General features: G+C 46.0%; 1 protein-coding gene across 1 annotated transcript in view; it reads right to left on the bottom strand.

Annotated features, from left to right (window-relative positions):
• Window positions 1-13,334, bottom strand: part of LOC147701465 (tetraspanin-4-like) — a 139,384-nt gene that overhangs the window by 18,306 nt on the left and 107,744 nt on the right. The window contains exon 6 of the mRNA XM_086930142.1: window positions 3,609-3,737. Within this exon, the coding sequence (XP_086786268.1) occupies window positions 3,609-3,737 (129 nt within the window). The remainder of the gene's footprint in view (window positions 1-3,608; window positions 3,738-13,334) is intronic.

Below are 13,334 nucleotides of genomic sequence, written 5' to 3'. Positions count from 1 at the left end.
GGCGAGTGTCGTCCAGGGCACCCCATCGTTTAATCCCAATTCATCGCACTGTAGTCGATGTATCCATCTCTGTTCATGTCTGAAGAGGGCTTGTTGGTTGAGATTTGGTAAAGACTCAATGACAGTCCATCGGATGTTTTCTGGAGAGTGATTGTTGTCCTTGCAATGTTTATAGAGCTTAGTGTGTGTCTTGTGACATCGAATGTTACTATTGTGCTCCATTATCAAGGAGCTTCCCTTGCTGCCCGACGGGCATTGCACCGCCAGCCTGCCGTAGGAGCAGGATACCGATGATGACGCTGGACGGTCATCGGCTGGGACAACAGTTGTGGTCCTGCCGGTAGCCTGTGTGAGGTATCCTTACATTCTGAAAAGGGTCTACACCATGCACTTAACCCCCACGTTTTAACTGAGTGAGAGAGAAGATAGGCTGAGCTAATTTTCTAGCTCCAATTGGGGAACTCTGTACAATACTCATTGTTTGCTGCTTCCTAGGACGAGTACATTGGACCCCATTAAAAATCGTCCACCCCTATTCCCCCTGTTTGATACCCATATGCAACAGTCAGTCAAGTAGGTAAGTCATTGCAGTACGTGATGTTTGCAGTACACAGCAATTACAGCAGTGTGCAAGAATCACACCTGTGTGAGCCATATGTAACAGTCAGTAAATGAGGTCAGAGTCAGGGCAGCAATTGATGTTTTAGTGTGCATTTCCAGCAGTGGGCAAGAGGCAAAACTCTGTGGGTCACACTCACACGCAAAAGTTAGTAAAATGGTTGACAGGGCAGTGTGCGATGTAAGAAGTATGCAGCAGTTACAGCAGTGTGCAAGAGTCACACCTGTGTGTGCCACATGCAACACTCAAATGTGCAAAGGTCAGTGCACAGTATGGCACAGGATGTAAATTAACGGCAGTGCAGTGTTTGTCAGTCAGAGTATGTCACAGTGTAGTGACAATCACTGCAGTGTGTGACAGCCCGTGGTAGGGGTGACAGTAATAAGTGTGTCTTTCAGTGCAGGTTGCAACTGTCAGAACAACGCAAGTCATACAGCTGTGTGTAAATCAGTTCAGTGCATGAGTAAGTTCAGTGTGCAAAAACGAGTTCAGTGTGTAACAGCCAGTGCAATATGTGTCAGCTCAATATAAGATAATGGCCAGTGATGTGCACAACAGTCAGCACAGTGATGGGTGACGCTAAGTGCATCAGCTTTGTGTACATCTTTCAGTACTCTTTATTTGTTTATTTCAGTTCTAGGTGCAGCAGTCAGTGCAGTGAAGAGGGATGGTAAGTGCAGTGAGTGACTGTCAGCTTTGTGCATATCTTTCAGTAGGCAACAGTCAGTGCAGTGTAGAGAGATGGTAAGTGCAGTGCATGACTGCCTTCGTTATGTATACCTTTCAGCACTAGCTGCAGCAGTCAGTGCAGTGTAGATTGATGGTAAGTGCAGTGCATGACTGCCTTCGCTATGTATACCTTTCAGCACTAGCTGCAGCAGTCAGTGCAGTGTAGAGTGATGGTAAGTGCAGTGCATGACTGCCTTCGCTATGTATACCTTTCAGCACTAGCTGCAGCAGTCAGTGCAGTGAAGAGTGACGGTAAGTGCAGTGCATGACTGTCTACGTTATGTATACCTTTCAGCACTAGGTGCAACAGTCAGTGCAGTGTAGAGTGACGGTAAGTGCAGTGCATGACTGTCTTCGTTATGTATACCTTTCAGCACTAGGTGCAGCAGTCAGTGCAGTGTAGAGTGATGGTAAGTGCAGTGCATGACTGCCTTTGTTATGTATACCTTTCAGCACTAGGTGCAGCAGTCAGTGCAGTGAAGAGTGACGGTAAGTGCAGTGCATGACCGTCTTCTTTATGTATACCTTTCAGCACTAGGTGCAGCAGTCAGTGCAGTGAAGAGTGACGGCAGGTGCAGTGCATGGCCGTCTTCGTTATGTATACCTTTCAGCACTAGGTGCAGCAGTCAGTGCAGTGAAGAGTGACGGTAAGTGCAGTGCATGGCTGTCTTCGTTATGTATACCTTTCAGCACTAGGTGCAACAGTCAGTGCAGTGAAGAGTGACGGTAAGTGCAGTGCATGGCCGTCTTCGTTATGTATACCTTTCAGCACTAGGTGCAGCAGTTAGTGCAGTGAAGAGTGACGGTAAGTGCAGTGCATCACTGTCTTCGTTATGTATACCTTTCAGCACTAGGTGAAGCAGTCAGTGCAGTGAAGAGTGACGGTAAGTGCAGTGCATGGCCGTCTTCGTTATGTATACCTTTCAGCACTAGGTGCAGCAGTCAGTGCAGTGAAGAGTGACGGTAAGTGCTGTGCATGACTGTCTTCGTTATGTATACCTTTCAGCACTAGGTGCAGCAGTTAGTGCAGTGAAGAGTGACGGTAAGTGCAGTGCATGCCTGTCTTCATTATGTATACCTTTCAGCACTAGGTGCAGCAGTCAGTGCAGTGAAGAGTGACGGTAAGTGCAGTGCATGACCGTCTTCTTTATGTATACCTTTCAGCACTAGGTGCAGCAGTCAGTGCAGTGAAGAGTGACGGCAGGTGCAGTGCATGGCCGTCTTCGTTATGTATACCTTTCAGCACTAGGTGCAGCAGTCAGTGCAGTGAAGAGTGACGGTAAGTGCAGTGCATGGCTGTCTTCGTTATGTATACCTTTCAGCACTAGGTGCAGCAGTCAGTGCAGTGAAGAGTGACGGTAAGTGCAGTGCATGGCCGTCTTCGTTATGTATACCTTTCAGCACTAGGTGCAGCAGTCAGTGCAGTGAAGAGTGACGGTAAGTGCAGTGCATCACTGTCTTCGTTATGTATACCTTTCAGCACTAGTGAAGCAGTCAGTGCAGTGAAGAGTGACGGTAAGTGCAGTGCATGGCCGTCTTCGTTATGTATACCTTTCAGCACTAGGTGCAGCAGTCAGTGCAGTGAAGAGTGACGGTAAGTGCAGTGCATGACTGTCTTCGTTATGTATACCTTTCAGCACTAGGTGCAGCAGTTAGTGCAGTGAAGAGTGACGGTAAGTGCAGTGCATGCCTGTCTCCATTATGTATACCTTTCAGCACTAGGTGCAGCAGTCAGTGCAGTGAAGAGTGACGGTAAGTGCAGTGCATGGCCGTCTTCGTTATGTATACCTTTCAGCACTAGGTGCAGCAGTCAGTGCAGTGAAGAGTGACTGTAAGTGCAGTGCACGACTGTCTTCGTTACGTATACCTTTCAGCACTAGGTGCAGCAGTCAGTGCAGTGAAGAGTGACGGTAAGTGCAGTGCATGCCTGTCTTCATTATGTATACCTTTCAGCACTAGGTGCAGTGGTCAGTGCAGTGAAGAGTGACGGTAAGTGCAGGGCATGGCCGTCTTCGTTATGGATACCTTTCAGCACTAGGTGCAGCAGTCAGTGCAGTGAAGAGTGACGGTAAGTGCAGTGAGTGACTGCCAGCTTTATATATAACTTTCAGTGCTGTAACCCCCAGTCACTACTGTGGGTGATGGTTAGAATGACCTCAAATCCAGTGCTGCTTGGGGCAGTCGATGCTGTGTTACAGTGAGTAGTGCAGTTCGTAACAGTGTACTCAGTGACTGCCAGGGTGCAACCCGTCATACTCACTCTCTTCCACCAGGCTTCAGTGTCTGTCGTGCACGTTTCGGTGAGTTCCATGCAGCACGACTTGGGCACGGTGGTTTTACCAGTGTCATCTCCCCAATCTGCGTAACCCCTGACCCCGCAGCAGTGGAACTAGATAAACAAGAGACATCAGGACAGTGAGAGACATGAACCAAAACAGAGAGCATGAAGCATTAAACCATTTCACACGCTTTCATGGGCCACATGCAGCTCAGTAACATAGCACAGATGCCATGGGCCCTGGTGCAAGCAAACACAATGTCCCCTTTGACTGCTGTGGGGGTAGTAAAATACAGCAGGTATCATGATTCCGTGTGCCCCTCAGGGCTCTGGGCCCCGGTGCACTGCACCTGCTGCACCAGTCGTGACTACGCCCCTGATGTAGCGGCATCTCTTAAAGGAGAGACTGGAGATAGTTATCACCTGCAGAGTAAAGATATCTCACCTGTCCGCAGCACGCGCTACGGATACATACCGGTGAATACACACGACATACAAAGTTCTTCTCTATTCACCCTTGTCCTCCAGGCACCCCCTACTCCGCCTGACCTACAAATGGATGTCTGACCACGGTTGTGTAATTGCATTCTTTCACTGGTCGTTTTCTTGTGTACGAAACCTGTGCTTGTACCGTGTCTGTCTCTAAATGTGGTTACTGGGTTTCCTTCTGGAGCACAGATGGTGGCTTTCATGTGTACACTGTGCTCGAGAGCACTGGCATCTATGCGAAGAGCTCTGTACCGGATTTCATCATTTTTTGTCAACAGTGGCACCCGCTTTCTGTGATTGATTAAAACATGCACTTCATCAAGAGGACTCGCTAACATTTTCCAAGGGGCTAAAAATGATGGTCCGTGGTGTGATCGAAGGCCACACTGATGGCAGCAGGATGATGGTCTGGGGTTAAGGACCAGCTGTAAGGTGGGCGGTAGGGGAAGCGAAGCATGTACTTCTAGTGGCTGAACAGCACATGGTGAAGCCAGAAAATCTGGGCTCAATTCCAGCTTTCCCACTTCACCAAATTGTGTGATCCTAGGCATTTTTTTTATTTTTATTTTTTACTTTAACTCCTTTTTCTTCATTATCACATATAAGAGGACCTGGAAATACATTCGTTCAGGATGTGCGCCGCACAAAACCTTCTTGTGTTCCATTTAATAAACTATAGTGTTGTCCATGTATAATATCAACCCAGGCCACCCAGAGGGTGCGCATGACAACTAAATTGGCTTAGTTCACTACTGCCGTTGTGTTGGGTTTGGGGGTATGAAAGTTGCTAATTTCATGTTAGAAAACTATCACTTTAAAACAATATTTCTCAATGCACTGGTGTGATCTGATGTACTAAAGTAAAATGCGTTTGCATGTTAATGAAATAAACTTTTTGAATAAACTTTCATATTTACACGTTTGTTGCAAGAAGTCTTTAGAAATTAAGGTGTTCCTAGAGTTGAGTGGTGCAGGACACCTTAGTTACTTCCTTTCTTCAACCCCTTCCACGCTGGTGACGGAACCGCTCCGTCACTAGCCTCGGTCGCGCTGTGCTGGTGACGGAGCGGTTCCGTCACGGCCTGCTCGGCGCGCCTGCGCAGCGCTAATTTAGTGCCTGCGCGTTCTGTTGAGCGGGCGGGGCCGTGACGGAACCGCTCCGTCACAAGCACAGCGCGCCCGAAGCTCGTGACGGAGCGATCCCGTCACGAGTATGGGAGCGCCGCGCGGCCCCCCTCCCCACTAGCGCTGCGGCGGAATAGCCGCCGCAGCAAAGGAGTTAACTTCAGTTCATCTGTAAATAAATAATTGCCCCTTTATCTAACATCTTTCTGAATGTTACTGCTGAGTGAAGCAAACAGCGGCCGAGGGCTGATGTTGACCAGGGGGGCTGTATGTGAAGGCCAGAAGGGCTCAAGCTTCCCCGGGCCATACTTTGAGTATCACTGCACTATATGCAGGTTAGATGGGTTCCATGAGGAGAACAGTACCAGCAGGGACACCATTATCTGGAAGATAAATCTGGTCGCCCACCTAAACCACCAGAAGGTCACAAGTGCTGGGCCCCTAAGTCAGTGGTTTGGACACTGCTGTCATCCTGATGCCAACGAAGCTTGCACAGCAGTGAACAAAAGAAGACACTAGTCCAGGAATGGACCCCCTGATAGGCTGCCAGTCTCCCTCCTGACTGTGCCTAAGGCTTTTTTTTTAAACCTTTATTCATCAGGTTTGGATAAACACAGAATAATTGACTTGAATGATAGCATGATATGGGAATGTGACAGGCATGTAGTTATATCACAGATGGAATGGCATAGTGCATTACAACAGCATATCTTTCTTGTCTTCACAATAACTACTCTTCGGACACATACAACACGCTCTCTTCCTCCCAGTCCTTCAATTCAGCCTATTCCAGTATCCAGACGTCCGTAGCTTTTTTGGCAATATGCTCGTCCCACTAAGACCTGGGCACCTTCTGCCAGGAGTGGCCTGATTGCCAGGAAGATCAAAAAGGCCCAATTTTAGGACAGGTTAATGGAAAGGGACTGCAGAAGAACATCGTTTTCATGCCAGTGCCGCTGCCCGGGGCAGCACAAAAAAGGCCTCTGGGTCGGGGAGGTGTTCCATCACATCCACAAATCGAGAAGCGTGGAACTAGGAGACAACCAGGATCCGAACCCCTGGCATTGGGTTTGAAACTACTGGCAGAAGAAGGGCGCCCTGATTCTGGATTCTTATGAATCACAGTTCTAGCCCTAACAGGTCCGTAGCAATTGCCGTTTATAGTTGAAGTCTAACGTATCTTTATCCAGACCAGTTGCCAGCAGCTACTGGTGTCACCTTGGACTTCCGTGGGTGTAAAGTCTCTGTAGTGACCAATAGATTTCAAGATAGAGGTACCAGAATGTCTACGGTGGACATATAGTAAGAACTGAACCACTGTACGCCTTAACTAGTCCCTGGACAGCAGTGCCTGAACTGTCAGTCAGGTTCCATAGCAGCCGCCACAGGACTTAAGAAAGCAGCTTCCATACCTCCAGCTTCTTAGCGGATTGAACCATGTCTGACATGTCCAGCCCAGCCCTGAACAGAAGGAGACTAAAGAACCAGATACATGCCAAGCAGATGAGCTCCCACAGAGCCTATACGTCATATTTCTGGTACTAACATGGGCTAAATTGGCATTTCCTCTTGAATGGGGACGCAAAAGGTGGATGCTGAACTTTTTCTTCAGGTACCCTATCCAGACAAGGTTGGAAGGATTCCATTAAGCAGGAATTAACATTTGAAATGCAAAAGCATGACAAACAAATTCTGCCCGAACAAATGTGCTATTGTCCTAGCTCCGCATCTATACAATCTAAGGAATACTGCAGCAATCTGACAACCTTGCATCAAGCATCAACCACCAGAAGGCATCTCCATGCCTGCTGATATATCTGTATAGTAAAATCATACAAAAGAAGCCAGGAAACATCAAAGAACCAACAATCTAGAAATAAGATATTCCCCTATATATGATCAGTCCTGAGATGAACTTGGAACGCAATAAATCTGAAATTGCGTGCATGGCCGATAATCCATGGTCTATGTGGAACGGTGTTAGGAATCTTGTGATGACAAATGCCTGATGAATGACAAAAAATGGAACCACGAAGGCCCTTCGACCAAATCCATGTCATAGCCACACTTATGCTGGCCACACGTATGTCTAGGCACGGGCTTTAGAGTTCGTAAATAGATAACTGCAGTAGACAAAATGCATTGAGACTGGACATGGAAGCAGCAACTGACCCTAATCTTTTAAAAACCAGCGAGCCTTTATTGTCACCGCAACATGAAGCTGCGTATGTGATCATGGAGGCGCCCTAGTGAACTTAATGTCCCACAGTGGAGCTGTCAGGGCTTGTTGTTGGGCCATGTATTATGAACATTCCTCTGATGGAAGTCCCAATTTCAGTTTTGTTTAAGAACACTTCTATTTATGGTTTCATTACAAAAAAACTTATTTTTTTAGCTTGTTTTCTACCAGTTTTCTTTGACATTTCCCCCAATAGTTCTTTATTGAACATTCTTATATAACTGGGCTCAACATGGTCACAAAGATTTTTCGAATTTTACTCATTGGGTCTCGAAAGTATGCATCAAGTTTTCTGTATGTCCAGACATCCAATCCGTTATTATATAACACTGCAGACATCTGCCCAAAATAACAAGCAGATTTAACTTGGTCGTAGGCGCAGTGTTATGCATTCACAACCACAACCCCAAACGATTATTCGTCATATGTGTCACCAACGCCAGACCCCAAAGGTCAGGGGAAGTGGCAGTTTACTTTTATATACCTTCCTGGACCTAATATCTCTTGATATGACCTTGAAATCTATCTAGCTCGCTAGCCATGTTGGACTATATGGACCACAAGATGAAAGGAAGAAACCTCCAACCTCACACTGGAAAAGGATGTTTCCCTCCCATTTACTCACTTTTTAGTCCATCCTCACCAGAAGGTTTCCCATTTTAGAGTTTTTATTCCCTCGCTGGTAGTAATCGGGTGGGTGTTTGCTCACCTTTGGAAGTTCAAGTCCTCTACAGATGACTTTCCTCCTTTCTCCTCCTCCACTGAGGCCTCTTTAGTTTCTTTATGGTTCTTGTCCCTTGTTACCTTTAGTATCACCAGAAGGTGGGGATAGGAGGATTGGCGCTGTCCTGGCTTGAGAGTTTTCTCTCTGGCCGCTCACAAAGCGTCAGTTTGGGCTCTTATCGTTCTACATCTAGGGAGCTCACTAAGGGGGTTCCACAGGGCTCATGTCTAAGCCCCACATTATTTAATGTGTATGTGGCCCCCTTGCCGACATTGTGAGAACATATGGATTTACGCCAGTGTCGTAAGCCGACGACACTCAGCTCCTGTTTCCACTCCAGACTCTCACTCCAGCAACTAAACATTCTTTTGCTGAGGGTATGAGAGCGGTATCCAGCTGGATGGCCTCCAACTGCCTACATTGCAATGTGGGCAATACCGAGGTCATGCTTTTTGGAGAGGCCCCCCTCCTATGGTCACCGGACTGGTGGCCTTTGGATTTGGGACCCGTCCCTATTCCCAAACAGACAATGAAGAACTTGGGCGTACGAATGGACCAGGGATTGCTACTAAAAGAACATGCGAACCTGGTGACTGGTTCTTGCTTTCGGATACTCGGACTTCTGAGACGTGTGTTTCCATTCCTGCCGGACGTCCATAGAAAGACCCTTGTCCAGGCCCTTGTAGTCAGCAGGCTGGATTACTGTAACAGTCTTTTTATATCTGCTAATGAAGACGTGCTTAGCAGACTACAAGTGGCTCAAAACACTGCAGCTACACTGGTCCTAAATGTCCCGCCCAGAACACCCTCCCGTCCTCTTCTGGAGAAACTTCACTGGCTGCCTATTCGTCAGCGGATAAAGTTCAAGATTTGTTGCACTATACACAAAAGCCTTTTTGGCTTAGGGCCCCAATACCTGACTGAAGAATTTAAGCTATACAAACCTGAGCGCTCTCTGTGCTCTAGCAATCAATTTCTGTTAAAAATTCCATCTATCAGAAGAGCAAGGCAAGGTGGCCGAGCACTTTCGTACATAGGCCCTAACCTCTGGAACAAACTTCCCCTCAATCTGAGACAAAACTCGGATCATCTTATCTTCAGGAAGACATTAAAAACACATCTGTTTCTGACAGCATAAACCTTTACCACACCCCTAAAGCTCTGTTTTAGACGCACATGGCGAACCAAGCGCGGAGATACCCCTAAGGGGGTCGAGTCCTGCTCTATACAAGCAAATAAATAAAATAAATCACTATAACTCCATATTCTTCTGTTAAGTCTCTGGATTTCACTCTTGACTTTCCTCTGACCCTTACACTACAGATCATCACACTGGTTCTGCATTTCCATTTCAGCTCTCACTTCTAGAGCAAATCAAGCGTTTGCTACCTCCCTCTGACTTTTCACTCCACCATCCAGACATTTCTTTTTGCAAGACTGGGTGTGGCTAATGTCATCCTTTCGAACGTTTCTACATCATCTGTCGCATTTAAAAGCGCCCAATTCCTATCATCTCCAAATTCGATTACATCACACCTATTCGCTTTTCTCTTAGCTCGTTACCTTTGCACAACAAGACAGTATCTCTAAAATCTATTGAATACATTGCAAGTTATTTTTCTGATTCCTGCATGGTTTTAAATGTCTGAAAAAATGTTGTTTACTTCCATTCCTGCAGACAGCTATGATTTTTTGCGTTGCACTTCTATTTCTTCTGGTTTGTAGCATTTTACAATTGTTCGTACGTGGCTCCATTGTCTCTTCAGTAGGCAGTGCTTTATAAATTATTAAAATAATAAATAAATAGTTTATATGCAAAGGCTAGCACGCCAACTACTAAAAGAAACTGAAGATCTGGGAGGTAAAAGGTGGATGACATTATCAATGGCATCTATAGGAGGAGGAGGATTACAAGCAGCGCCAGGATACCCTTCGGGGCGAATTGTGCACTATACAAATACACATAACGTAATGTAGTGTAAGGTAACATAACAATCAGACCGCTGAGGACCCCGAGCTCTGATCTCCTTCATACATTCGATAAAGTAGTCACTTAAAATTTGGGCATATGTAAATGTATAGACATTTATATAGCGCACTACTTACCCGGAGGGTCCCAAGGCGCTTCGACCGCTGCAAAACCCTTCCTGGCTTCCCTGAGAGATGGTCCCTTAATGGGTATCTCCAGGGTGAGACCAGGCATCCCCAGCGGTCTGGTGGGGCCGTTAGTGAAGATGAGGCAAGCTAATGCCCAGAGTTGCCGAGTGTGATCGCTGATCAGAGTGGGCACCGAGGCAAGAGAATTATCGAGTCCGCTGACCCTGGTCCAGAAACCTGCCGCGCCGGGATTCGAACCCTGGTCCCGGGCCGTCCTCTGCTCTCGGGTCTGCCGCCTCTAACCAGTGAGCCACACTGTGTTTCATTATTGATAACAAATTAATCTGGTATTAAATTGTCTAAGGGCCTCTGAGAAGAGAGCAGTAACTGGTTCTCCATAATGGTTTGTCATAGTGGGCGGGGTGGCCACGTTGTTTGCCCTGCGAATAGGCACTTTGGAATGCCAACTACTACTAGAGAAGTCATATTGCAGATTGCGTTCCCATTCGCCAACCAGTCGGTCTACAATCTGGCTGGTTTGCAATTGGAAATAGTGGATCAGGGCCCACGTTTTTGTTCTTTCATGGCACGTGCACACCTGAGTCACATGAAAGGTCCAACAATTTATTAGAATCAATCAAGAACTGGAGAGTTCCTTGCCACGCTATGGTGAACGCTGGAAATACATTTTACAGGTAAGTAGCAGATATTTTTCTACCACATCATATTTTACATTATTGATTTAATATGTTTCATACAGTATCACAGGAGCACTAGAGCCACAACTAAGGGCTATAAGTGCCTAAAACGTTTGTAAAGTTCGCAAGGGATTGATGTAAGGATATGGACACCCACAGAGGCAAAGAAAAGGCTGTCAGGACATTTATCACTTTACAGGTAAGCACAGCCACAGGACCTGACACCAATCCTATTAACTATCTACAGAAATGATACTTCACCCACAAGCTCACATTAATAATGTGCTACATACAGTAATCTTCCATTCTATTCTGCCTCTCGAGGACCAACACAAAACCAACATTTAGTCCTTTCCACCACACATACAAGTCACAGCTTGAATCTGCATTAAAATGCCACCCCAGAAATCGTCACCCTTCTCATCAGCATGTGTCTGTACTTCTCTTTTCACCAAAACACCCCGCGTCCTATCACTATGGTGTGTTATCAACTTGGCCTTTTGCTCACTAGTTCTGAAGCAAATGTTCAGCTGCATTAATCTTAGTTGCATGATGATGTTGCCTTGGTGCACCTCCTTTTCCTCCCTGCTCCGGCCCCCTTTTACTCGTTCGCACGATCCCCCTCTCTTCTTTGCCCAATTCCCCTATGTATCATTGCACCTTCCTCCATGCTCCTTCCTGCCACCCCACTCTATGCCCGCGCATGCATCAAGGCCAGGTCAACATCAGACTGCACTTCAGGGTGGCCTCGACTGCACAGACCCTCCTTGTCAGACTAGAGCAGAATCTGACCCACCAATGGCATATCTTCATGAATGCCGCAACCACTGAGTGAACAATATCTGTGGGCAGCAGGGAAAAGAGACACTTGAAGGGATTGGCTCCCACTGCCATGACTGGTCATGTGTCACCATGATTCCTACTTCCTGTATTTCAAGTAAGCACAATGATGCAACATATTAGTGACACACCAGCATGACAGGAGCATAAAGCATGTTGGCAACACACTGAAGAATGAGGGTGTGGGTTTCTCCATTTATTTCATATGGTGCCCTTTTGTTTATAGCAATGTTCAAAAGAATGTATGTAGTCCCTGGAGGCCAGAGAGAGTCCATTCCCTACGACTGGGAAAATAAAGAATACCTACTCTGCTGGTGAAATGGGTGAGAGGGAATAAACACTAGCTGAATTACAAACATAAACCTTGTGCAACCCAGAACACAAATGGAGAAACTTCCAAAAGGAATGAAGGAGGTCATTAGCGTACTAAATCATGAATGGAATTTTACAGCAAAAACAATTTAAAATGGCATACAAAGTTTGTATGAAACTAGGTACCTGTTCAACTGCCCTCTCCCAGCAGTTCTGAGAGACAAGTTCCTGCTTAGGTTTGGGGCCAGGGGGGATGCTGGTTCAGGCAGTAAGATTACTGCTCCAATATTAGGCACCAAAACCACTAACAGAACAAAGTGAGGGTGTGCTAGCTTCTTCTCTGTACCAGCATTTGACTATACACATGCTTTTTATAGCCCTGTACCACAGAAGCCCTACAGATCATGAGACGTTTAGGGTCTACATCACCACAGAAAAAATCAGAGTAACTTAATTCATTCTAAGATGTATGACTGCCATATTGTTTTTGGGACATGTCTGGCCCCATACAGCAGTAATGGAGGCAACTAATATTTATGCAAAATTTGCTATTGGGTACTCTGAAATCCCTATGCATGGTTACAAGAGACCAAAGTTGCACTGAAGTGATTTACAATTGTATTTATTTATACACTGCGACAGCACAGATGCATCGTCAGTGGACGGTTAGAGCTACTATGAACATTTTAGACCAGGAGTGAGAGCTCGCTGGGATGAAAACTGCCGAAATAAAATGTCACTGCAAGCACATCCTTAACCAGTGACGTAAGGATGAGGACTCTCTCTTTATCTGAATTCATGTTTGTGGAACATACACAACTTGAAGTCAAAGATGTTACCCATAATCCGACCATAGAAATTGTATGTTTAGGGTGAGATTTGAAAACGCATTTATATCTGCTTGTAATACCATATGTTTATTTTTATACCTGCCTAAAGTACTACCGAAACCTTTACATTACAGTGCATTAACACACATTTTAAACATACTGCCATTTTATATTTCAGGATCGTAAATGGCACATTTAGCCTGCTGTTCAAGTAAAAGCAGCGTCGTTTAAATGTGGCATAGACAAGCGAGAACCCTCGGATTCAGTGAAGTCAGCTTTGTAATGTATGTACACCACTGTCTCTTCTTTTTAAAGACTTCCACTATCTTCCCATGAGCAAAGTATTAAAAAAGT

The sequence above is a fragment of the Lissotriton vulgaris genome, chromosome 7 (assembly GCF_964263255.1).
Source record: "Lissotriton vulgaris chromosome 7, aLisVul1.2, whole genome shotgun sequence".
Classification (NCBI taxonomy): domain Eukaryota; kingdom Metazoa; phylum Chordata; class Amphibia; order Caudata; family Salamandridae; genus Lissotriton; species Lissotriton vulgaris.
This window is presented reverse-complemented; position numbering and strand designations above follow the sequence as displayed.